This window comes from Oryzias latipes, chromosome 24, assembly GCF_002234675.1.
Source record: "Oryzias latipes chromosome 24, ASM223467v1".
NCBI lineage: Eukaryota > Metazoa > Chordata > Actinopteri > Beloniformes > Adrianichthyidae > Oryzias > Oryzias latipes.
In genome coordinates this window covers 16,153,556-16,180,930 of record NC_019882.2, presented here as the reverse complement: position 1 = coordinate 16,180,930, position 27,375 = coordinate 16,153,556, and the positions used below count along the sequence as shown (strand labels likewise).

Below are 27,375 nucleotides of genomic sequence, written 5' to 3'. Positions count from 1 at the left end.
TGAACTTGGGGCAGAGGCCAAAGTAACCAGACAGAACCCGCACTTAATCATGACCTTTTTTGCTGTGAGACGGCGATGCTAACCCCTAACCACACTTCATTCAGTCACCCTAAAAGGTGTACAAATTAACGGAAAGTTAACGAACGATTGTACTTTTTATCAATCAATTTAATTGAAAATGAAAATAAAAATGAAACTGAAACAAAAACTGAAATTATTCAGCTGATATTTTGGACTTACATAAGAAATGATTCAAAAACAAGACATCTGAAATTTGCATACATATAAGCATATATCAAATACGGGATAATCAGTCACAAAATTAATTGGAATGTAAGCATAAGTTCACATTCACTAGTAAATAATTCAATTATTAGTCTTAATCATAAATAAACATATGACCTTGTTTAGTAAGTCACAAGAAAATGCTGAAAAGAAAACAAAAAGCGCCACAATGAATTGTATTTAATTTGCAACAATCTGAAGACAGCAAATCAAGACATCCCTGCAGACTTGATGTCCTCTTTGGTTCACTGCTTCAAATGTGAGTCAAGACTGCCACCTACTGTCTGGACATGAATGAACAGCTGGGAATGAAGAAGAAATTGATTAGCAGCCCCTTAAATATTTTTTTTTCTAAAACACTCACAATCCTGTGTTTAACCAGATTACATTATTTTATTTCATTTCTGTCGTTGTGGATTTTAAACTTTTGCAAGTTTATTTTTTAAATACTGGCTAACTTAATTCAGCTCATATCACTGTATTTCAATCTCCAGATTTAATTTTCAGTAGTTAGGTTACAGTTAATAATGTGAGCTTTAAAAAGGAAGCAAGTTAAAACATTTACAACATCTTGTTAAGTTGTTTATTTTTCTGTTTTTGAACTGTTTTACTGTTTTGAAACTGTAAAACAAGCCTTTATGTCTGCGTTTGTATTTATCAGAGGGGCCCGTCTTCCATGCATTTGAAATAGTTTAGTTGTAAACTATTTTTATGGAGATCAAAACAAAGTAAGGGTAGTTCCTGGTAATACGGTTTATTTCACATTTTCATTAACTTGGAAATTGCGACAGAACTAATTTTCTGATGCTGCAATAGGGCTGAAGGAAAATAAAACTTCCTCTTGAAGTTTTTATGGAGTCTGCAAGTGTGTCCATAGAATGCCCACAGGATGCCCACTCAAACTGCACTCTTGATTGTCTAATTTCCTAATTTCTAACGGTCAGGCTTCATGCAAGGAAGTACAAAGAGCTTGTACATTTCACCAGAACAGCACTAACGGGCTCCAGTGTGCAGGGTTTCTAAAAAATAAAAAAGACACGCCTGCATCTTACCTACTTCCCCCCTACTTACTCTTCTGTGTTTGTGTTCACTATGACCTGTCACCCGCAGGATGCCCAAGGAAAAAGTATGCATGAATATCTTTGCCCCACAGAGTTCACAGAGAAATCCACGACTGATATTTCCTGAGCGCCACCTGCGTGTCCGTACAGGTTTGACCATTTTTTGAGATGAAATTTTGATCTGGAGCATTTATGTGTTTGTTTACTGTAATCTAAGTGCTAAGAGCTTATTCAATTAAGTATTTACTATGATTAGCTGTAAAATATTCCTTCTTGGAACAGACAAAAGTGATGTTCCTGCTTGTATGCAGCAAGTTGATACAATTATTCTAATAAATTTTTTATGCATTTATTTAATTTTAGTACATTTCTTTCCTATTCTGGGTTATCTCTGATTAAACACACAAATTGTCTTCAAAGATAGTGTAGAAAGTAGAATAAAAAGGTCTGGTTCATTTTTTATGGAACAGTGTTTCTGCATTTTGGCCAATAGGTGGCAGTACTGATCTTTGTAGATTTACTGTGAAAAGCTGCATTTCAACACTTCAGGGGTTTTAATATACTTTCACAGTGCACTGAAATGATGAAACTAATTGTCTGTTTGAGACATGAAAGTTCATTGTGAAGTTATGTTTTAAAATATATTTTGGAAATGGAAAATAATTCACATCCTTTTAACTGCAAACTCCTTAAAAACAAATCGTTGACTCTAAAGCTGACTTTAGTTGTTTTATTTTTATTGATCTGTTGTTAAGCCTTAATGTTGATTATGTAATGTTTAAGGAAAAAGGGAAAAAAAACAAAAACAATAATCAGTCGTGTTCTGAAATTTGATTAACAACTTTAAAAATCAAACAGGCCTTTTATTTTATTAAAGACGTATTTAAAATGCGTCACTTATGCATAATTGTTTTACTCCAACCAATTAAAAAAAAAGATTTATGGAACACAGCTTTATATGTGTTAAAAAAAGATATGTCAATAGTTGGAATCATATTAATTAACCCTGGTGCTATCCTAGGCACTTTAACATCTGCAGTTGGGTCATTTAGACCCTCTTTTTTCTTCAATGATTTGTGATCTTCACTGGTTTCCATGATTACATGAAATCTTTCCACCTTTATCCACCTTTGTCATGGTAGGAGAACACGTCAATGTAAGGGTGGGGTCATCTAAGATAGCACAAGGGTTAAATGCAACCATTAATAATTAAAAAAATGAATTCAAAACTGAGAAGATGCCGACCACAAAACAGCAAATAAATAAACCTGTATAGCACACTGATATGTTTAGTATTTTGAGGTAAGATTTTATCCAAATTTATTGTTGCTCTCCACATAACTCTAATTTAATTCAGTAAAACATCAAACTACTTTTTGGCATGTCTCTGTTGGGGATGTTAAAATTCTGCATTTTTAATACAGATGAAATCCCTTCTCTGAAAGAAAGAAAAAGCCAACTTTCTGTCGTACATTTTGTGTTTTGATGGTTCCAGACTTTATGTTTGCAGCTCTTGAACTGCCCAGTGATGGGTGTCTTAAATATTTAACCCCGGAGGATGCAGCTTTATTGTCTGTGTTCTCACGCTCTTTGTTCAGGACTTTAGATAGCTCTCTCTGTGTTTGCATCATACTTAACAAAGAGCCACTAATCTGCTGATAGCACAGCGAGTTGGATGTGTTTATCACTCCTCTGTGTGCTCTGTGTCGACTGACCTGCCTGCGCTCTGAGAAGAGGTCGCGTCAGCCAGTCATTTAACATGAGAGTATTTTACCAACAGGGAAAAAAAAACTTGTCCTTTAAGTTCTTTTAAGAAATTAGTCAAAAAGCACATAAACACTTATATTTTCTGCTCTAAAGAGATCTTTTGAACTTCAGAAACCAGTACATTTCTGCTCTTCTTGACTGCCTTCTTGTAGAAAACAATATAGATGTTCTGGAGTGTCCATCTTCTTCAAAAAACAGAATTGAAAAGGCGTTTACTGTTGTCTGAAGTTAAACAATAATTTCTAGGCTTAAGCTATAAATGAGTCTGGTTCTTCTTTGACCCTTTGACTCTGGAGAAAACAACAAAAAATAACTAACATAATCCTGAAAACTGCTTGCTGGAAGCAAAAAAAACTATTTTACTCTAAATTTAATCAATTTGAAAAATAATAGGCAATAAACCAAGCTGGACTCCTTCTGTTGCACAGTATTTGTGCACCTTGTGTATTCTGAAATCTTTAATAATCTCCAGTAAAACATTTCAGGCAGGGTTTGGCGATGGGTGGCTTGCCCCATTGGCTTAAAGCAATTAATTCAGCTTTCTGACATCAAACTCTCGGCTCAGCTTGACAGCTTGGAGCTCAAATAAAAAAAATAAAAAGGAGGGTTCTCCTGGGAACAGAGTAAAGATGGGATGCTCCTTTCCCCACTGTTTGCTCAGTGGCTCTGAGAGCAATCTTCCCCCCAGTCTGAATGAAATGCAAGGGCACAAACAATGTGCTGCGGGAGAGAAAGGCTGGCGGGGAATGAACAGTTTGGAGTATTTGCTTAGTGGAGAAGCCGCCACAAAGGCAGAGCTGCAGTGTTCCCATGAAGCGAGTCACCTTCTCAGGCGTATTTTAGTGAGTCTGTCCTGCCAAGCATTTAATGATTATTATAAATGGTTTCATTCTATTTAAAGTCTTTTCTCAGTAAAACTGTTCGATCAAGTGACCTGCAGTCATGCTTTTGTTGGCTGGCCGGAGAACAGGTTGATTGATCTCATAGCTGCACGTGGCGCTTCAGTTAGATCTTAAAACAGCTTAATATTCACTCATAAGCAGCACTCAAGTGTTTTCACACTTCAAATGTGAACTGACATTCAGGCTAATAGCACTTGTGCCCGAGAGCAGTTTACAGCTGCTGCATGAATTTCCATCCCAGACTCCAGAGCTTTCTGGGTGGCCGGCCTGGAGGTCTGAAAGGCACCCAGATTGATGCTTAAGCTCTTTTCACCTTGAAAAAAAGCGTCATTGTACATCTGCATGAATGGCAAACGGCTGTTTATCTGGGATGGTCATGTTCAAAAATGCCCCACCATGACTGCTCAAATCCACTTGTTTGGTATATCAGCCTTAAGGCAGGAGAACTTTTCCATTCTCTGATCAAAATGAGAAATGTCCCTTTAGAAGAGCACTAAGACAAAACTTAAACTGTAAAGTGAAATGACATAAATGTAGATGTAGAGTATGACTAAGATCACTATTAACCTTTTTTTTTTAAATACCATTTTGGATCATATTTGTCTTTGTCACTTTTAGCAGGTCTATGGATTTCTCTATAGCTAAAAGTCAAATGTTGCCAAAATAAAATAAGATATGGTTAGTTAAAACTAGAAGGAGCTGCATTTCCAGAAAAAAATGCAGGGTTGAATGCTATCTTGATTAATAAAACTTAAAGGGTAATAATTGGCAATAAATAAATAAAATAAAGAAATAATCGAAGTTGACCATAAACAATGTGAAAACAGCCCAATAACAAGAAAGATATGTTTGTGAAAAATGCCAGAGCCAGGTTTCAAACTAGAGAAGTTGTACACTACAGTTCTCATGTCATGCCATGACACCACAAACCAGCTGTCATGGTAGACAGGACATATAATTGCTATAAGCCTGGAATATTTTGAAAAGTTCAAGGATTTGAAGGACCAAAAGTCCTAACTGGAAAAACCTGAAAGAGCTGAACATTTCACCGGAAATTGAATGAATAAAATAGCTGAAAAATTGTAGAAGGAGTTAAGCGCCAATAAAATGGTGAAAGATACTATAATAAACCAGAAGAAAATGCAGGGTTGAATGCTATATTGCTGAATGAAAAAGAAACTTGAAGAGTAATAATTGGCAAAAAAATAATAAGAAGAAAGAAAGAAATTGTTAAAGTTGACCATAAATAAAGTGAAAATAGCACAATAACAAAATAGATATGTTTGTGAAAAATGCGAGCGCTGGGTATGGAACCAGCGAGCTTCTGCACCACAGAAAGAAGCAATGGTTTTCAAAGATTCCCCATGTGTTTCAATAGCTGGAAAAAGCTGAAAGAGCTGAACATTTTAATAGTTGAATGGTTAAAATAGCTGAAAATTTGGAGGAGTTAAGTGGCAAAAAATGACTGAAGATACTATAATAAGAAAGAAAGAAACAGAGAAAGAGAAAAGGGAAAACAATGACTGCTTGACAATTTAATTATTCAGCAACTGCATGAGGCATCACTTTGGTTAGGGTTTTGGTGCTGATTTCCTGAATCATTTCTGACCGGGTTCTCGTCTGATTTAATTTACCATTTTATCTGTTTCTATCATATAATGATTCATTTAGCAAAATTTTATTGCGGAGCTTGGGTAGAAGTTAAGTTTCCATCACTGAAATACAGGACATAAGATTCAAGAAAATGAGAAAAAAAATATTTGATTAATTGATGTGAAAATTATTTTAAAGTGGAAATTAAAGTTACATTTTTTTTTTCATTTTATTGCGGTCCTAACAAGATCTTCATACTTCTTCCTTGAAATTTCATATAACATTAAGAATTTTTTACATTCTGCTTCTGTATTGTCAGTGTAATTAAGGGACTGTAAAGTCCATTTATGGACACCAAACGTATTTAGCTTTGCTGCAATTTGCACTAATCAGTCTGCATTGAACGTATCAGCTCTGATGTCACTTTGATCAGATATGCGAGGAGTTTTGCAACAAATTTGTGGAAAACCTTAAAACAATAAGACATGCCAGAAAATATTGAGAGTAATAATACTAACAGAGGTAAATGGAGTTTGATAAAGTACAGATATACGGACTAGACCTGGAGACATTTAAAAAAAGCTCAGGTTTCTGCGCATCCAGAGGCTTTCATAGAAAATTAACTACTAAAAAAAAGATTACCCAAACCAATGTTTTTGTGTCTGGTTGAATTTTGACAGTAGTGCAGAAATACAATGATCTGCCTGAAGAATCCATGCAGAGAACAGCGCCTATATGTATGCACGTGTGTGTGAATGTGGTAAACGCTGCTTATCCAAACACAACATTGCCGGCTAAGCTCTGACCTCAAGCTGCTTGGCATGCAGCCTTTCCATTACACTCAGCCAGAAAAGGGTCATTATTATTCATAATGCGCTGATTACTTTTCTTAGGCAAACAGAGACACCCACAAAGGCAGATAGTCCTTCAAAAGCCCTCATCACACCTCAACACCTCTGTGGATGTGTTGGAGAACTGACCATCATCTTCCCCTTAATTATTCCAATACATCCCATCCTTTGTTGAACCAAAACAGACTTCTCAAAATGTTGTGCTCCAACTTTAAAACCATATTTCCTCTTGTATCGTTCAGTGCAATAATGATGATTTCTTCTTTGTCGCCCAGTCAATCAGGCAAGCTTGCTACAATCGCCTTGAAACCATTCATAAAGATAAAGTTACTAATGTGCATCCAGTTTCTGTTTGTAAAATGTGTTTGATCCACTGTGCTAAAAGGGATTATTTCATATTATTTGGAACAGGATACACAATATCAGAGTTACTGGGGTCCCTCAGGGGTCACTCCTGGAGCCACTCCTATTTAAACGATCTCTCTCTTTTGACTTCTATAAAGACTACAGTATCTATGCTTGCTGCTACACTGATTACGCTGACATCTTTCAGAGGAAGTATGATGGGTATATCTAAGTTAGACATTTGCCCACACATTATTAAAACTTGAGTTAAATATTTTTACTTTAACTTTTACTTCCTAGAAGGGAAATCCTCTGAGTGTGATCTTAAGTTTCATGTTCACACTCTCCCAGTTTCACATTCATATAAGACTCAGGACCACCCCAGATCGACCTGAGGCCAATGAGCAACTCTGCTGGAGGGATTTAGGTTAAGAGCTTTGCTCAAGGGCACCAGTAGTGTAATAAAGGTGGGGCAAATGAAGTTGGGCAGTAGGTTTAATTCTGTTGGCAGCAGGACTTGAACTAGAGACTCTCCACTTGAAAGTTTATGTTATTGCGTATTGTTTATTTGGATATTAACTTTGGAATCCAGAATTAATAGTAAAATAAGTCAAAAATGTTGCTTTTCTGAGTTATTGAAACCTCTTTTCATATTTTAGCTGATAATTGTTTTTCACCCTTTTCTGGTTTCTTGAAAAAAAAAGATATAATTCTGTGCTTTTGACTTTAGAATCTAATCTTTTCTTTAGAGAAAGTCTTGTGTTTTGCTATTCACAAATGTGGTGTAACATAGGGAACTCAGTCATGTCAATGCATTGTTGTAATGTTGCTTGCATTGGATGAAATCTTTCATAAACCTATTCTCAAACAATAAAACCCAAAGCCATTCCACACATGGATTTAATGACTTTTTTTCCTGTGGATTTTGATATTTTCTCATCAGCCCTTTGCTTTGGCCTATTTACAAATTCATTTCAGCTCAAAATCGTTGAATTAGTGTCTTATTTTCAGTTCATTGTTATCCTAGTTTCTCCACAGTAATTCATTTCATTTAGAAATACATGAGTGAATATAATTCAGATAAAATAAAATTAAATCAGGCACTCTTATTTCATGAATCAACATGACTTTAGAGAGCAGGAAGTCCATATTTCAAATAAGAACAACAAATAATTGTCTCAAAGTAATCAAAATCTTCACTTCAAGGTAAAATTCTCAAACTTCTGTCAGCCACGATATTAGAATTTTTTCCTATTACTGGAATCTTTTTCCAAAGTTTTGTTGTGTGATGCCGCTGCGACAAGCACATCAGGTAAGAAATATAAAAGCAGATGTTTAGAACATTAGATCTGGAAAATCCTCAGTGGTTGATTGCCAAGGAAAACCTTTTCAAAAACTATTTTGCACACTTTAAAATCACAGTTGTTCACAATTCATTCAGCAAAAATAGTTTTTGTGAGTGTATACATTTAGAATATAGCTTTTCTTTTTAAATAAATCAAAGGTTTATTGACATTCTGACCGGTTAAATGAAATGCTGACACTGGTTTAATCAGATATTCCTTTGTGTTTGTGGATATGATTCTCAAACAGCTGGAATGGCAGCTGACATTAACCTACTTTAATAATCTGATTTACAACTCATCCGTCTTATAAACCCCCTGCAGGAATGAAGTTGAAGGGCTTATATTTCACTCCTGCTCACAATCACCCTTTTTTTGTGAGAGGGGCACAAAAAATAAAAATCCTTCTTCAAAGCAAACTTTGTTCACTTTCATGGAAGTATAAAAAATCTAGCATTTATCACGTTTATCAATGCAATTTCAGTCTGATCAGATACTTGCCTCCAATTTAGATCTCACAAACACGCTGCAGATGGAAGAGGAACCCAACCCAAATGTGCTGATTGCACTGGCATCAACCTTCATGACTGGAGACTAGAGGAGTAATGACTCATTGTAACAATTTGATTCACATCATTGTTACGATTCCTGGTTCATTTTGAAGGATCTGATTTACTGACCTAAAATCAATCCAGGACACCTTTAGATCAGTGTTTCCACACATTATTGGAACGACGGCTTGATCGTTTTTTGCTGCCGTCATCTGTGTTGTCCGCTGTGATGCATTTGGTCATGTTTGCATTATGGTAAAATAATCCTATCATGCCCCAATCCAAATGGTATTTTCCAAGATCAATATACCGGTAATTAATTTAATTTATTTTTGAAACTAATTTTAAATTGGTTTAGTTCGATTTGATTAACAACTTGTCTCAGACAGATCGATCTAGTTGAATATAGGAAAAAGAATTGATTAAACGATACAACTCTACTGCAACTGGAGACACATGAATCTGACAGTTGGGTTATTTCATTTAAAAAATACAACAAAAAGCTGTTTTGTTGCAAAAATTTGGATCTTAAGACTTGTGATTAAGTTTGCCTCTCGCCACAGGCAAAGTTTTTTCATTTAAACCACAAGCAATAATCTATAACACAACAAAAGTAATGTGGTCTCTAAGAAAAATCTGTGGAGCTGCTAGATTTTTGTGAATTTAAGTTTATTCTAAACTTTCCAAATGTTTCAATTACGTATGCCAATCTAATTTGAAGCACTTTACGATCTTTATCATCATTATGCTCTCATTCTCTATATAACTTTCAAAAAAGTTTAAAAGTTTTGGAAGCAAATTCCACAAGGGACAGAACCACAAGTCCGGGGTTTTGCAGATCTTCCTGAGATTATAGGATTCCAGCTGTAATGAAAGGATTTCCAACTGATTTCAGAGCGACGTGTTGTTTTTAAGGCATTTTAAGTGTGCTTTTGTGGAAAAGCTCAAGTCAGACCTGAAAAAATGAGTGTCACTGATAAAAAGCCCGTCTCAAGACAAAAAGACCTCCGATTTTATTATAAAATGCAGGTTGTTTGATACACACAGTACATTAGACATCAGTGGAAATGATCTATATTTTACATGCTAGTATTATTCACATTTGAAATAAACTAAGTCATGCAAAGCTAAAGAAACAGCTCAAGAGAAACGAAATTCATAGCAGGATGAAATCAAAAAGGTTCTTCTCCCGAGCACTTCTCATTTATTTAGTTACTTTTAAGTGTATATTAAAGCATGATAGCTGGGCTCTGTTCTCCCAAAGGTGGACTAAAAAGACCAATAGATAGAAGTGTTGCATCACTTTTGATGCTAGATTTTATTTGTAAACATTTTCTGGTATATTTGAGCAAATTTTCAAATATTTCTCTTTTTTTGTTGGAGAAACTTGTAATTAAAAATGATAGAATAATATTCACAGCTCCACAATTATAATTTAATGGTAGGACCTATAAGGATAAATTATCCAATGCGTTTTTTGACATTACATGGACCTATTGAGTATTTGGCATTTGTTTTATTTTGTATTTAGTCTCGAGATTGAAAACCAATGGGGCTCAAACTAAATGCACTGCTTCCCTACCAGAACATAGAATTTCCGATCTACACCATATTTCGACTGATTATTTTCCTTTTTTAATGAGAAATGTTTGGGTTTAATTTTAAATGAGTGTTAAAAAATGCTTTTGTCGAATAGAAAAGGTTAGAAAATCAGCTAAACTTGAAGGATGAGGGTTGTTTGGAGTTCAGGGGTTCATGATGGATCTACTGTACAGGCCGTGGTAGTAGTTGGTATCGGGGTGGCTGACATCCAGGCCACTTTTGGCCCCCATCAGTGTCCCGGACACCGGGCACCCAAAAGCCCCATACTGAACCATGGGTTCTGTTTTGTGGAGCTGCGGCTCGGACATGATGTTGTTGATGGAGAATGGGTGGTTGAAAGGGTAGCTGGGGTGGTACAGGTCTGACTTCAGGTGGATGGGGAGGTGATGATGGGACAGCGGGGGCGGGGAGGGGGCCTTCAGGTCCTTGGGATCCGTGGATGGAGGAGAGGAGGACGGAGTTGGAGGGTCGGAACCGGAACCGCCCTCGGAGCCCGCATTCGCCGCCGGCTCCCCGTCCCCGCCGCCGGACCTGTTTTTGCACTTGAAGCGCTTCTGGCGCCGGAGGTAGCAGCCGTTCTCGAACATGTTCCCCGAGTCCGGGTGCAGGGCCCAGAAGGAGCCCTTCCCGGGTTTGTCCGAGGAGCGCGGGACCTTGATGAAGCAGTCGTTGAAGGAGAGAGAGTGCCGGATGGAGTTCTGCCAGCGCTGCTGGTTCTGCCGGTAGAACGGGAACAGGTCCATGATCCACTGGTAGATCTCATTCAGCGTCAGCATCTTGTTGTCCGACTGCTGGATCGCCATGGTGATCAGAGAGATGTACGAGTACGGGGGCTTGGCGTGCGTGTAGCTCCGCCGGTACGGTTTGGACTCCCTGGTTCTGATGCTGCAGGTCGGTTCGTACGCCGAACCGTTCCCCTGCGGAGGCGGCGCGCAGAAGGGGCTTATGCTGGCCCCCGCTGCCCCGGAGCTCTGCGAGGGACCGAACCCGACCGGGTTTCCATAGTGCGCGTTCACGTGACAGGTGCCAGCCACAGGCGCGCTCATGTAGCCGCTCACGGACGTCACGATGCTGGCCGCTGCGGGGTAACACTGAAACCCAGAGAAAGAGCCGGTTCAGAACCGCTCTGGACGTTTCTGCTCATCTTTACATTTTCTTCACATTTCTGAATTAAAATCAAACAACACACAAAATAAAAAGTAAATAAAATCACTTCAGTGCATCCGAATAAAAAATTCTCTCAAATCTAAAAGTGTTTTAAACTTCCTTAATAATATAAAATAAAATTCATTTAAAATTATTTTCGAAACTGCATTTTGCTTCAAGTTTTAGTTGGCCTATCGGAGCTTTGTATTTGTGCTGTTGTTGTTTTTTCAATAGGGAGACAAGTTTTTCCATCTCCAAAACATTAATTATGCAGTCTAATTTGTTGCATTTACCAAACTAATATTTACTCATTAGTTACTTAGCAGGTTTTCAAAATTCTCCAGGTCATCAATTAATTTGTGTTAAAACATTCTAGGAAAAAAAAATATAAAAAACTTATATTACCATTTCAGCGAAAAACTAATGAATTTCCCATATTTTAATTAGTCTGGTACTTATTACACCAATGGTATTTTCTTAATGTAAAAAAAATTGAAAGTATTGTGAAAAGAAAATATCAACATCAGATGCTGGAATAGATTATTATTAGATTAAAATTAATGTTTAAACGTTGCAATATACGGTGCCGCACATTTTCTTTTGTTTTTTTTTCTAAGAAAAATTCACACACATCCTAAAATGTGTCATACATGAACTTTATTTTGAATGAAAACAAAGTTTGACTTGTTGCAACATTGAATCTTCTTCAATTGTGAAATAAATAAATTCGCAGACACATTTTAGGCGCTGCAAACTGAAATGTTGAATAATCCGGGATTTCTGCGGTTTCTAAATTATTCTTTTAAAAGAAATGCACATAAAAAGTTTTCAAATAGTTTTTATCTTTAAAGTTAAATGTTCACAATGCTTCAATCAGATATAAAGAAGGTTTGCATTCGTGTGTAATCTAAGCGGTGCGGAGCTCAGCCCGCATTGGACTCACGCACCTCCGTCTCATAGTAGCAGCCGCCGGTCCAGTCCGCGTGCTCCTGTCCTTCCATTGTAACCGCGCTAAAAACCGTCCCGACCAGAACCATCCGAACGGCTCCGGCCACGCGTGGAGCCCACCTGTGTCACCATCAGCCCCGATGAAGTTGGACCCTACGTAATGCGGCACCGACAAGCACACCTGAGCCACCACTGCAGCCCGTGGACGCGCTCCTGCGCTCTGATGCGCAGCGGCCATCCAATCAGCTGCCGGCCTCAGGGCCGGGCTTATCTCCCAGAGGCCCCCGTCTACAATGTACCGATGGGCCCCTGGGAGCCATCACTGAAATAAATGGAGACCAAATGACTCTCCAATGAAAGAAAATCTATAGTATAAAACTATTTGAGCTAATTCAACTTAAATACATAAACCAAATGAGACTAAAATGGCTCTAAGATGCATCATATAAACTTTGTGCAATATCATGAGAAATTCCACGCAGTTTTCACAGTCCAAACATTTAGTTAAAAAAAGAAATTATGTGTCATCATGCAATAAGCTGTAAGAGGAAACCACTTTAAACATAAGAATTTACATGCGGCCACAACTGAACAGGTGGACTGAGGAGAATTATAACTGAAACAAGTCCTAGCAAACTGGATTAAGTAGAATTTAGAGTATGAATGAATGGGTGCATTAAATTGGGCCACAATTAAACAAAGTCAGTAACTTACTCGTTGTGGCGGAAATGATTGTAACTAAGCGAAAACGCTGCTTTATTCAATGAACTCCATATTGATTTCACCAGATTATTAAAGCAACAAAATGAACAGGAACTGTTGTTTTTTTACTTTTGCAAAAGTCGATTGCAGTAATTTAGCCTGGAAACACATTTTCTGCTTTGTTTGGGAAAAAATAATCAGAAACTTGCACACATTTAGACAAAAATAAAAAATAAATAAAAAATTCACCACTACCTGTTTAATTGGTGAATTGAATAGAAATAATTTTGGTCATAAAGACTTATGTAAGTAAGGAGGCTGACATTAGGGTGAGAGGTAGTTGGTATCGAATATCTCCAAATAAGTAAAAAGCAAAGACATGTTTTCTGTCTGAAATAGTCAGTTTTGTTCAGTGTGTCTTTTCATGGTCCTAATTTGCCATGGAGCCTGTAGAAAATATATTATGAAATTTTATTTAGAGATGGAGCTCAGAACTATAAACTGCTCATGTCACCAATGTGTAATATGTCTGTTGAGATCTCATGATAGAAAATGATTTAACAGTTTCCAAAGTTACTTTATTTAATATAAACTGAGAACAAAACCTGGTTTTACTTTCTTGATTGATGCTAAAAACAAAGATTTACTAATCATTGAAATGTCATATCTTTGCAGGCATCATTTTAGCACCAACCAGTCTAAACCTAGTTCCTTTTTCCCAGCACTTCGTCTTTTTCAGCTGCAGAGTTTCACTGTTTGCATACTGACAGGGTGTGTTTACCTGGTGCTAAATCTGAAAGGACGCACATAGCTGAGGTGATAGAACAAGAGGGAGACCACCATGCTCTGTGCACACACACACAGCTTGCTTTTCCTTGGGTGGATGTCAAGAGATTTTTGACATTTTTGTGGCTCACAAAATAAAACCGTTTGGGAGCCTGGAACGGCCTAACTCACCTGCTGAGGATTTCAATCTGAAAAGCAAAGTAGAGCGAAATATGTCTTAAAGAAAACTGCAAGTTATTTACATTTTCTTTTGTATGGCTTCAGTCAGTGTCAGTAATTGTATCTACATTAAGTGAGTTTTACAAGAATTGCAGTTGTAGTGTTATTTCTTGTAATGTAATAAATCCAAATCCCACCTTTTAACAACTAAATGGCCATAGAACCTTTTTGCATGCATTTCAAACAATTTGTGACTGTAGATTTGAATAAAATGAGTTTGACAGTTTTTAGTACAGGATTGTGTGCAGAAATATAAATAAAACTTGATCCTTAGTGAAAAACTCTCCAAGTTAGAAAAAGCAGTTTGAAACACACAAGTTTTCTAAAACTTAATTAAAAAAAAGAAAGAAAAAAAAGAAACTCCTGTATGTTTATGTTGTATGTTTGTAGGTGTTTTATGTCACTCACAGTATTTTGTTTTTACGTAAATAAATTATGACTTGCAGCAAAATAGCTCAGCAGAGTAAAAAAAATAAAGACACCCGTGTTCAACAAAATATTCCCGTTTTTTTTTTTTTATTTGAAGGTTAAAGAACCCGAATTCCTATAGAAAAATTAATTTGGGACTGAGATCCACGATATCAGATCAAAGTGAATTGCTATGATTTTTTGTATGTTCCATAATGATGAATTTATTTTTTACAGTTTCCTTATTAACATGATTTAATAAAACTAAGGGAATGTCTGTTGAGTTGTATAGTGAAATTTCATGCAGTTATATTTCTTTATTTTTTTTAAATTTGAGCATTCTTCCTGATAAATCCATTTTTACACCTTAATTCTTGTTTGGGTTTTGTTTAATTAATAGGTCTCTTTAACCTACTGCCCCTATACTACACCTCTCTATTGTTTGTGTATTTTGCAAAAAATGTGCACATTATTACTTCTAATATGCTCATTAATTTCCGTGTGTAACCCTTCTGCTATCCTAGGCACTTTAACATTGGGAGTTGGGTCATCTAGACCCACTAGACAATGCTCTGAACCTTTTTTCTTCAATGATTTGTGATCTTCACTGGTGTCCATGGATTACATGAAATCTTTCCACCTTTATCCACCTTTGTCATGCCACGTAAATGTAAGGGTGGGGTCATCTAAGATAGCAGGGATAGCACAAGGGATAATACCAATGTTTTTTTTTTTTTGCTTATCAATTGCACTCTTACTTGGTTTGAAACTGTAACCGCATTGCCATCTGCTGGTAGCTTTCTGCAATGGCAGAAATATTTAACCTTGAATCTTTCATGATTTGGACAATTTCTTACATATAGTGTTTTTGTTTAACATTTGGGCTAAACTGGATGTTTTTTCTTAATTTGTTGGAACTTATCTTTATTTCTAAATGCTTTATGTTTACATTAGAGATGACACACACTATTTTTCAACAATAGGTGGCGGTGTTGTGCTCATGCTGTCCAAATTAAGCAGTAAAAGAAGACGCACGCTCAACCCTGTGCGCATGACACAAGGACATACACTGTTTTGGTGTTTATTCTTTGAATTTCATTATTCGGTGGTGCGGCAATTTAAAGGTGAGTAAAATAAAAAAGTAAACGAGGCTTTGTCGATTAAATGAGTTAAGTCTACTGATCTACTTCAGTTCAGTCTGACAACCTCAGTCATTGTCGCCAGTGTTAATTTACAAACAAATAGCCACGATGTGCTTTTCTTGTGTAGTTATTTTACAACTCGTTATTCTTTAGCTTATGAAAAAGAAATTACCTTTTAAATATTCTTTCGTAACACAACTTAGATGGTGCAAATATGTAAACAGTAGCTTTTGTTTTGTTTTTCATCAAAAGGCTACTTTATGTCAACTTGCATTGTTCTACAATTATATAAATAGAAAACTTCAATTGGGGTGTGATAACGAATACAATAAAGATTACACTTTTTGTAATTTGCAGTTTTTGTCTTTGGAAAAGAACTGAAAGAAATGAATTGATACTTGTTTGAAAATGACAGCCCTTGCTGTGTTTATGGACTTCATGTCTGTTTTTGCATTGGTTCTGCAAACACACCACAGTGTAAATGTGAAGTGCAGTTGTTCCGATGCGACTGAAGTTTTGTGGGTCCTCTGTCCAGATGTCTCCCAGACCTCTGGAGCCTCTGGCCAAAAGGCTGCTGAAGGGCGTGATCGCCCTGGAGCTGGCTGGAGTCTTTGGGGCGTATGCACTATTTCACAAGATGAACAACAGTCAAGGTATCTGTTCCATTCTGAGACACAAAAACTGATGATTAGCCTGAGTTGTGTGTTTGTGGGGTCTTTAAACCACTTAATTTCTGCTGAAGATTTTAGAAACACCATGAACAAGAGGTTTCCATCAGTTCTAGAAGGTAAGATATTTTCTTCACATTGCTTAATTTGAATAAAAAACAGACAGAGCGGTTGGACAATCCCCCCCCCCAGGATTTGATCAAAAGACTTCAAACTAACAGAAAATCTTTAAGCATAATACTGTGAAGGAGTTACCTTTCATTTAACATTTACTACTATTAACTCCACCTAAATGTGTAGTTTTATTTTTGCATTTTACCTTGTAGTGGATGCTTCAGAAAAATGAATAGCAAGCTTTATTGAAAAGATGAAACCTTTTTCCAACAAAGCTTTATACTTGGGAGCCTTTCAGGGATTAGATTTGATATCAAATACATTTATCAATATATATCACTTTAAGCAATCTGTAGTTTTATCTGTAAAATTAATAAAGTAGTTTTGTTTGATCTTTAAATGCAGATAAATTATTAAAAATATGCAATGCAGGTTTGTTGGTGCACGTGGATCATGTTTAACCCTTGTGCTATCTTAGATGACCCCACCCTTACTTTGACGTGTCATCCCTACCATGACAAAGGTGGATAAAGGTGGAAAGATTTCATGTCATCCATGGACACCAGTGAAGATCACAAATCATTGAAGAAAAAAGGTTCAGGGCACTGTCTAGTGGGTCTAGATGACCCAACTCCCAACGTTAAAGTGCCTAGGATAGCACAAGGGTTACATGCACCTGTGCGACTTGGATTCCACTCAAAGATTATTAGAAAATAAAGGATACTGAACACGTGAAATGTTATTAAATCTTTAACTTTACAAGAGCAAAAATATCAGCAGGAGAGCAGCCCTCCTGAATGCGACTTCAGTCACATCTGACAGAATCTAAAAACCACTTTGTTCCCCCCCCCAGTTTATTATCAGTCCAATGAGTGGGCGGGAATATACGGGATCCGGGAGCGAGACCACCAAGCCTGGTCGGCTAAACAGGAATGAAAGTTCTTGTCCAGCAGAAACAGCAACAGCTGCTATTTCTTCTTCCTGTTCCTGAACGTCCTGCTCCCTTTATTGGATCGGGCCATCATTTTCTTCCTGCGCAGCGTCTTGGCATCGCGGCCGTGGATCCAGTCGTCCCGCTCAGCCTCCCACCTCAGCTGCTTCTGGCCTGCAGGAGACAAAAAGGGAACATCAAGGTCTAGTTTGAACCTAAAGGGACAATGCAGAGAACGGTTTGACAGCATCTGCTCTCTGAACATATGATTTATCATCACCAATCAAAGCAGATATACCGTCACTACTACTTGCTATTAAAACCAAAATTTTACACAATTCTAATAGAATTATGAGCAACCTGAAGTGTTCTTTTTTTTTATCCAAATTTTGATGACAGCAGGCAGCCACCAAACGACAGACTTGGTAGTTTTAACACATTTGATGAAACTAAAGTTGGAGGATCACTCGCCTCATTTTCTGATGGTTTTACTGAATTCAACTGGGTCCAGTTAGTAATGTAAAGTGGGAATGTGCATCAGGTTTAAGCTTTTAGTCACAACAAAATCCAGACTGCTACACGTTTGTTAATTTTTGGACTACCCCTGTTGCCCAGACAGTTGGAAAAAGAGGGTGGGGATGTGAACGACAGAGTCTTTCTTTTATAATGGACGACTCTTTTTCAGTATGACATAGAATGCTGCTTTTTAGGCAAAGGATCTTTGTAATTTTGCCAATAACCTTTAAAAGATTGCTGGTATCCAGCGGATTTGTTTCCTGTTAAAGCTTCCATATAGTCGTTTTCTGATTTATTATGGCAGATTATCCACGGTACATTTTTCTCCAGCATTAATACTGGTTCAAAACCAAAGCTGCGTTCTCACTGAACGCGATTGGGACATCAGGGGCGTCCAGATTCAATGTTAAATCAATGTACAGACGCGTTCAGAGGTCCAATGTTTTCAGAGTTCAAATATCTGACCTTTGAAGAATTTGCAATGCTTCAACCAATCAGGATCTCAGCTTTGGCCGTGACCTTTTGATGACGTGATCAGCAGGTGGTGTCCAAAACCAACATGGAGGAGAATCTGAACTATTTTTCTTATTTCTATGGAGATCATAATGAAAAGATCTTCTGATCTTATTCTTATTTCTCTTCTGGGACTAAATGCAGGACAAAGTCATCAAACTGGGTCTCGGAGAGACAGAAGTAGCGCTGAAAGCGTCCGTCAGATATGAACATGTGATAACCGATGCTTTTGTGGGGCTTTTCAAAATAAATAAATCTGATCTCCTAACATCCTCTGCATCTTCCATTCATTGTAAATTATGCACAAACAAACTTGACAGTAGCTCCTCCCACACACACCAGGAGCGTCAAGTTTATAACACATTAAACGAGCATCGAGCAGCATATTTGGGGTGCAAAACGGTGTTTGATGTGAACGTAGCATTAGAATGTACACCGCTTTAAAACCTCCCAGCCGGGTCACTTTAGCATCTGTGGAAGTTTCCTCTTACCGGCTTTGTCTGGGTTAGCCATGGCGTTCAGGCCGATGTGGTCAAACTTGGAGTCGACATTTTCGTCCAGCAGGGAGCCAAACTGAAAGACAAATCTTATTTAACTGCAAAGCATGATAAAAGGGGCATGTAAAGGGAATTATGGGTATTAAATGCAACCAAGATTGCTACAAAGATACTTTTGCAGCACAAAAATCCAATTTTCTCTCAATTTTTGCCTCTGTAAATTAATAAAGCAGATACTAATTTTAAAACAACTGACATTTTTTATAACTATGAACAACTAATCCGTTTAATAGTTTTTGAATTATGTAGGACTTTCCAGACGTATTTTGCTTCGATTTTGTCTAAACAAAAACAGAAAAATCTGTTTTATTTTGTTGTGTAACAGCTTCAATAAAAAAGTACAACTGACTTCTTCAGCTGAGGCAAACATGGCTGCACCCTTCTTTGACTTCTTCCTGTTTTTTGATCCTGTGGGGGAAAAAAATGCAGATTTAAGAAAACTTCAATCTGAAACCCGGAGAAGTCTGTTATTTTCACAATAAAAGTCTCAACAGACCTAAGGATCCAGAAAAGTCCAGCTCCTCTGTGTTTTTCCTCTTCTTTTTCCTTGTTTGAGGAAAAGTACCAGGAACTTCCATCTCAACAGTGGAATCTATAACAATTTAAAGTTAGGAAGAAAAAAATGTTTTTTTTTATTAAAACCCCAAATTTCAGTATGGGTGGGAATTATCCATTCATGCATAAAAAGACTAGGGGAGAATTGGTTTTTATACAGTTCTGGTTTTTAAGGATTGAAGTTGTAAAAAACATAAAAACACATTCTGACTTTTAAATAATTTGTTATAAAAAAAGTGTCTTTCTCCAACCTTCATGGGAGTCTTGCTCCTCATCTTCACCTCCATCAGGATCCATGAAGATCCCTCCATCCTCATCCAGCTCATCTTCTAAATCAAAGTCTTTTTCATCCATACTGCCCAGAGACACCTCTTCATCATCCAGGTCATCCATGTCAGAGTCGTCAGATTCAGACTCCTCTGCAGACTTCTTGCCCTTTTTGCTTTTCACATTCCTAACCAGCAAAACAGAACATAGCAGCAAGTTGTTTTTTAGGGGTCAAAAGTGAAAGCAGGAAACAAGCATTAGCCGCCATGAGGCCGAGGTAAGTTTACAAACCCAGCAAAGTCCAGATCGTCTTCAGCCACATCAACAAAGTACGAGTCTCCCTCCACAGAGTCTGTTCAGAAGAAACCAGACAAACAGAAAATCAAAGCCTAATATGATCATCAATGGATAGTCAGTGTACCTGCAGTACTTATATAATCTTATTAAAGCATGAAGAATATTATTTTACTTCTATTAGTACCGGTAATATAAATTCCTCAATTTTAGTTTTCTCAATACTGCCCCCTGCTGTGAAGACAGGCAACTGCAACATGAACACTAGGTCATTCACCTGCTTGTAATTCAAAAATAAAGTTTAAAAAAAAGAACAAAATTCTAGATAATAATTTGCCTAAACGTGTTTTTTTTCCCCCATTCTATGCAGATTAATCCGTCTGTTTTTACCCAGAATTTTCTCAAACTCCTCGTCCTCCACCTCCTCCACGCTCTCACTATCGTCGTCTCTTTGCCGGTCTTGGCTTTGCTTTTCCTGCTGCTTTTTCTTAAAGAAGCTGCGGGGGGGGGACGACAAACAAGGTTTTTAAAAGTAGACAACAAAAGTTAAAGATATGAAAAATAAAAGACTCACCGATAGAAGAAAATTTCATCCACGGGAATCTGACTTTCTTCTTTGGATAGAAACTCGGCACAATTTACTGACGGGAAACGACAAGCAGCGATGAAGGTGCTGCACAACACAAGTTACAGGAACACAAAACATTTCGAACATGGAGCTCACCTGGTAAAGAGTTGACAGGCAGCCTTTGTTTGGGCCTCAACAATGCAGAGTCTGTATTTTCTGAGGAGCAAAGAAAAAACTGATATTATGACAAAATTAGAAGATTCCTAAGATCTACAGCTTTACTCTGCTTATAAATACAACAATGCAAAGAAAAATGGTTTTGCTTTATAGTTTTGATGTTTCATGTCATTCTCTTCTTCTTTAAAAATACTAATGACCTCCATGCAGCAGTAACTCCTCACAGTGAGGACAGATTTGCTCTGAAAACTGTTTTTTCCTGCTTTTTCCCTTCTACACAGCTAAACCTGAAGCATCTTCATGTCTTATAATAGTTGGGTTCAGTAATCTGGACAGGCTGTCACACATACGACTCCAGCGTATCACAGACAAATCCTATAATTTACTTGATTACACTTTACCATTAATAGTAACACAACGAAAAATGTTAAAGGAGTAAAAAAAAAATCCTGTCTCCCTTTTAAGCAGCCCTTCATTTTTTCAGGCAGATCAATAAATCACTAAACGCAATAACATATTAAAGGTCACAATTAAAAAAATCAAAACAAATGATGAAAAAAATTACACAACATTTGAGAAAAAAACAACAACCAGAAACCAAAACATAATTCCAAAGAAAGCGAATCAAAATAAAAATCAAACGTTTTGGAGAACAAAAGTAATTTCCAGAATTCAAAATAAAATGTTAAAAAATGAAATAAACGGGTAGGTTTTATACAACATCGCTGATTGGCTGATGAAGAAGAGGGAAAGCAGGAGGATGTTTGAGCTGAACTGCGGTAAAGAGTTGGCAGAGCAATCCCTGGACTTTTGCAGCGGCTTTGGTCAGAAGCTTTAAGAAAAATCTTTTGCTGAAAGATATCTGGTCGAAAATGTGAACAAATCCAATCAGTAATGTCCCATAGTACCTTCTTCGTTTTCCGGTTTCTTATTTTGTGTAACTGTAATTTCTTTTTTTTCCTGGACATTACTTTTGTGTTCAGTCTACTCTCAGTTAATGCAACAGATGTGTAAACAAAGTACAGATATTTGTGAGTTGTGAGAAACCATCGTGTGGGTTGAAGGTTGTGGCTTTTACGTTTTCCTTTCAGCTGTTTGGGATTTCTGAAGACGAAGCGATCCAGGAACCTGATGAGGGTGAAGTCCTGCAGGGGGTCCCCTGTGTACTGAATGGATTCTCCCTGCAGGAACAAACGCACAAAATCTTGGAAACAGACACGTTTGACAGAAAACAACACAAAAAAATATCAACAGAGATTCTTTTTGTGCGGAAAGTTTTACCTGAAGGATGGTGGTTGCAAACAAAGAAACCGAGGGATGGAAATGCTGAGCAAGCTGCAGAGAGACAAATCATTTTAAAGAGGTTTTTCTGACCAACTATAAGTCTTTTCTTTTTTTTCAATCAATTGTTCACCTCCTTTTTTATTTCAATTAAAAAGTTGGTCATTTTTTAATTAAATCAACATCACTGCAGTTCCAAGTTAATTTTTTCCACAGTCTTTTCATGCCTAAAGTCTTTAAACTCATCTGAACTTACATTTTAGTATCATAGACCCTTAACACCAAGAAAATTGTTTTATAAAATCCTTTTAGATTAAAGTCATCCTTAAAACTTTTTCTCCCATTGAATAGTTGCCTTTTACAACAAAAGAATGTTTTTTCTAATTTTTCTTCAATTTAAATATATGTCTCTCATTCTTTAGATTCTAGAGGTAAATGATTGTAGGCCCATCCACTATTTTAATAGTAGTAGTAATTTTCCTTAATGAATGTAATATTCAGAGCATAATGTCACAAATCCACAGTAATCTTTAAAAAAGTGAAGCTGGATAAAAATGTTTGTCTTGTGTTTTTAATCATATCATTTTTTCTCTGATTGAACAGATTTCTGAGCAGATTTCAGGATGTGCTTCAGTCCTGGGATTTGTTTTTTTTTGTCTGGGGGGTTCTCACCCTCTGCAGTTCCCATAGTGTGGTGTGATCAGCACCACAGTAGAGCGGGTTTCTATGAAGAGGATCGTATCGCTCAGAGCTTTTCCTTCCTACAAGAGAATCAACAAGATTTCAGAAGAATGAGATCATGAGTATTTTCTAAAATACATTTATAGTCAAACAGCTCGATGGAAACTATTTAGAGGACGCATTGTCTTCTAAAAGACTAATGATCACCTCAAGTAGTTTCTGACGAGATAAAAATGTGTATATATTTTTAATAAAAGACAGAAAAATAGAGATTGTTGTCATCAGTCACCCACAGACCTTCTCTGTTCTGGTGGTGTACCCATGATGCTGCAGGTTTGGCCTCCATTGCCTTCTCACTCACTCCTTCCTCCTGTTTGTCTGCATCCAGAAAGCGTTCCTCTCCATCATCATCACTGAAATCATTCTCCTCTTTGAGGTCTTTGAACTCCTCCTCCTCCCCGTCCTAAGAAACCATCAGGTAGACGTTTAAACACCAAACATCAGAAATTCTGACTCCCGAACTCAACACTGGTGCTGTTCCCTCACCCCTTCCTCCTGCAGCAGCAGCTTCAGACCTGGCTTGGCCTTCATGACTTCTGAAACCAGAAAGAGCGCTCCGCAGGCGAAACTGGCGCTCTGCTCGGCGCTGACCTGCAGGAGTCGCTTAACGAAAGCTTTGACCCGCCGCAGCACCACGTCCGCCTTTAGGCTTTTGTACAGCAGGTTGAGGAACATGTTTTGTCGTGATGAAGAGGACAGCCCGGGGTCCAGCATCTTTCTGCAGAGACAGAAGAACAATCTTTTCTAAAATGCTCAGTTGACTTTATTGTACACTTAAGTTTCTAGTAATGATCAAACTAAACAGCAGCTACGTCTACAGACACCTCCCTCCAGGCTGCAGGATTTTCATCAGATCACATACTATGATAATCACTCCATGTTCCTATGGTTTTGTTGATAATAATCTCTTCTCAAGCCAATAATTTAACAGCCCAGTCGGGGTATATAGACATATTCACTGAGTTTTCTAGTTTGCATTAAAACCCACTTCAATGAAGACTGTGTGTTTAATATGTTCTCGTGGCATTTTTCTGATGATTTATAAAGAAAATTCAGCGTAAAACAGCATTTCTGAGTATTTCTTTATTCAAATTGCTGTGAATCAGGAGCAGATAAAGAACTGCTGTTTGAGAAAGAGCCTATTTGTGACGTAGAAGCTACAATCAGCGGGACACAAGCTTCCTGCTCCATTCTGATGCACTTGTACACAAATAGATCTGTGTGCGTCTTTGTTTTCCTTGTCTGAGCTGGTATCTGGATCTAAACTGTACGGCTGGATGGCTCCAATATTCCTCGCCACTTTTGTTGAAGCAGCAATTGCAGGTTGAGGGTGAGAGGGGCTGTAGGCTAGAAAGTGTTTAAACAGATGGTTGACGGAAGGCAGGGTTAGTCTGCGCTCTTTGGACAAATCAATGGCAAAATGATTTTACATGAGGAAAATGTGGAGGAATATTTCTGTAAGTTCAGAAATAATCCCAAAGATATCAATTAGCTTTTTAAATATTTTCAAATGTCATGAGCAGAGGAGGATGGTACCTGTACACGGTGGAGTAGAAGCGATCAGAGATGCTCTGCTCCGAGTCCATCACCTGGAACAGCAGCATCAGCGCCTGCACAGCCGTGTTGAACTTCACCAGATGAACCACTTTGAACAGCGTGTCCAGCTGCTCCTTCACCTTCTCGTCTCCTGCACTGGCGTACGGATACGCTCGGTTCACGCCCGCCAGCAGAGCACTCAGCATCTTTGACTCAATGTCCTTTTTCTTGATGCAGGCGCGAAAGAAGGAGAAGTAAATGTTGATGAGCTTGGTGGCGAGCTCCGCCTCGTCGTGGCTCAGGATGACTTGGCTGAGGAAGCAGGCGGCATAGTACTGCACCTTTGCACCAATGTTTGGCCGGAACATGAGCCGCTCCACCTCGCAGCACACCACCACCTTCATGTTCGGGTGTTTGTGCAGGAGCGTCTCCAGCAGGTACGACGCTTTAGTCGCCGTCTTGTAGTCTGGATCGCCCAGCTTGTTGACGACGTGTGTGAGCAGAGCCCTCTCCTGCTCTGGACGGTTACACAGCAGCTCGTGAGCGGTGGCCAGCGCCTTCGCCTTTGTAGCTGCCACAGTGTCGTGACTCACAGAGTCCAGAGCGCTCACAAATTCCGCCACGTGGTGCTTCAGCTGGTGCTCGAAGTACCAAACGACGAGGCGGCGGTCCCGGGCGTCACGGTTCCCGCTGGCCAATTCTTCTATCTGGTCGAAGGGACGCTTGGCGAAAGGGAAAAGCTTCCTGTTCTCCGGGAGCAAGTTGGACAGCAGCAGCTCTTTCAGCGTGTCGACAGCCATCAGACCCATCCGCCTGCTGCCCTTCTTCTTCACCATGGACACCAGGCTCTCCACGTGCTCCAGCATGTGCACCGCGGAGTCCTGGATCAGGACAGTCATGGCCGCCATCCGATCAGCCAGCACACCAGAAGAGACGACCGTCTTCATCCAGGCAGAGTTGGCTCCTTTCTGTAGATTCTTCTTGGTCCTGTAAAGGCTTATTTCAGCGTCAAACAGCTGTCGGGCAAGAGACTGGTACTTGTTTACCACTATGGGATCCTGAGGGGTAGATGAGATCTCATCCGTGTATGCCATTTCAAACCACTTCCCTCCAGGTTTAATCAACAAGATCTGCCTCGGCAAAAACTCAAAGACATTTGCTTTCTCCTTTGCTTTTTTCCCAGAAGACGCCGGCGCATCTTCACTCTTCTTTGCCACCTCTTTTGTGGCTTTGTGAGTGTTGGATGTTTCACCTTCTGTTTTCCCCTTTGCGACTTTGGCTTGTTTACTCTCCTTCACCTCATCAGCTGGAGAGTTGACCTCCGGTTTGTCTGGGATGCTCTGCTGCCCGGCGTACGACCGGATGCCGAGTTCGGCTATGAATTTCTCCAGCTCGCCCTCCTCCAAGTCGTCAATTGCTCCTTTTTTCCCTCCATCAACAAGCTCATTGGAATCGTCCAGACCAGCAAGGAGGACAAAGTCAGCCTGCAGGCATTAGGGAGGGAAAAAGGACTGTAAATTAGTTTTCTTTTAAATAATTTTGATAATTATATACATTTTTAGTCCTATTTTTTCAACTACTATTGCTTTGTTGTATTGTTACATTTACAGCTGATTTAGAATTAAACATTTTATCTAAGCCAAGAAAAAAAACCTTACAAACAAATGTAACCTTTTTGTACCATTCTTAGGTTTGTTTAAACTACTGATATACGAGAAAAATAAATAGTTGCTATAATAATAATAAACAATTTCCATTGTCTTCAATGTTTTCATTGCTTATAATCGACGTAAAAGACAAATAACATTAAATAAAAGCTAAAAAGATGAAAGTTTTAGGAAATATAAACCAAATCTGGTTTAAAATGTCAGCAACAACACATTTATACCACCATAATTTACCATTATTCTGATGGATTTCACATTTAACTCAAAATTAACTTTGATTTGAATGTTTTTGTCAGTGGTTCAGACTGGTGGACTCACCTTGGTTCCTCCGAGCCGTAAAACCTCATCCAAGCTCAGCTCCTCTCCATCTGCCTCCTTGGTTTCCTCCGTGTCACCAGCTGCTGGGTCGACGTCCTCCTCGTTTCCGTTCATTTCAGGCTCCTCTTCACTGTCTTTGCTCCAAACTGCTCCCTTTTTCGCGGTTTTGGGCCTTTTTCGGTGCTTGTTTTTCGCTGCCATGCTGAACACAGCGTGGGGAGCAGTGTGACCCGGATGTAGAAGAGAGTGTAGGGAAAAGTGAAATGCGCTACTGCCCTCTACAGGTCAAGATTATAATCACACGCAGGTCTCTGCTTTTTCTTAATGTATCTCACTTAACTGTTTACAGAGGGTGATTTTGGGAAAAACATCGTATTAAAAATATCCTTAAATATCTATTTTACTAAAAATATGTATTAACCCTTACCTTTATTAATTTAACCATTTATAATGTGGAGCATTGGGTCCACAGCTTGACACAGATGTTCCTACAATCTAGTTGTTGATCAACCTCCTTTAGTAATACTTTGCATGAAAGTTTTTTTTTTTTTTTTTTACTTTTTTGATTACAACCTGTGAAGATCAGCTAACAGTTTTATTGACACTAATGGGTTGTCCATAAAAGTATTGCCATTGCACTGACGGGTCAATTGTTCTCCCTTTTCTGGAACAGTGTGCTAAAGTGCATAGCTTATGACAGGTAAATGACATTCTGTAATGCAAAAATAAAAGAAAAATGTGTGCACCACATGTAGATTTGCATTTTTCAGACATTCTGAAACAAAAATGAAGTACAGACTTGTGGGTTACATCTGCAAAGCACCACACACCACACAGTTTTCAAGAATTTTGGAACTCAAAGTGTGAGTAGCAATAGGCTGACTTTATTTTCTTTGTGTGCTAGTTTGTTTGCTTTAATGTTTGGTTCCACCCTTGCACTTCTTACAAAAGATTTTATTTTATTGTTCGAAATGGGGAACAGTTACTTGATGATGTAAGTAAACACAATAATGTTGTACCA

At 38.2% G+C, this 27,375-nt stretch overlaps 3 protein-coding genes across 3 annotated transcripts; 1 reads left to right on the top strand and 2 right to left on the bottom strand.

Moving 5' to 3' along the window:
* Positions 1-10,443: 10,443 nt before the first annotated feature.
* LOC100301602 (forkhead box A) lies at positions 10,444-12,447 on the bottom strand. The gene is made up of 2 exons (NM_001160448.1): positions 12,394-12,447; positions 10,444-11,391 (listed from the first exon to the last, which is right to left on the bottom strand). Exons 1-2 carry the CDS (start codon positions 12,445-12,447, stop codon positions 10,444-10,446), a joined length of 1,002 nt encoding a protein of 333 aa, NP_001153920.1.
* A 3,056-nt stretch (positions 12,448-15,503) lies between these two features.
* On the top strand, positions 15,504-18,663 carry cebpzos (CEBPZ opposite strand). Its single transcript, XM_020714898.1, has 4 exons — positions 15,504-15,633; positions 16,187-16,304; positions 16,394-16,438; positions 17,287-18,663. The coding sequence occupies exons 2-4, from the start codon at positions 16,187-16,189 to the stop codon at positions 17,367-17,369; spliced, it is 246 nt and encodes an 81-aa protein (XP_020570557.1). The 5' UTR covers positions 15,504-15,633; the 3' UTR covers positions 17,370-18,663.
* On the bottom strand, positions 16,658-26,603 carry cebpz (CCAAT/enhancer binding protein zeta). Its single transcript, XM_004083742.4, has 16 exons — positions 26,355-26,603; positions 24,370-25,853; positions 23,320-23,551; positions 23,071-23,236; positions 22,765-22,853; positions 22,093-22,146; positions 21,890-21,992; positions 20,791-20,850; positions 20,641-20,707; positions 20,457-20,563; positions 20,064-20,124; positions 19,757-19,959; positions 19,447-19,542; positions 19,300-19,358; positions 18,885-18,966; positions 16,658-17,538 (listed from the first exon to the last, which is right to left on the bottom strand). The coding sequence occupies exons 1-16, from the start codon at positions 26,553-26,555 to the stop codon at positions 17,402-17,404; spliced, it is 3,201 nt and encodes a 1,066-aa protein (XP_004083790.1). The 5' UTR covers positions 26,556-26,603; the 3' UTR covers positions 16,658-17,401.
* Positions 26,604-27,375: the final 772 nt, after the last annotated feature.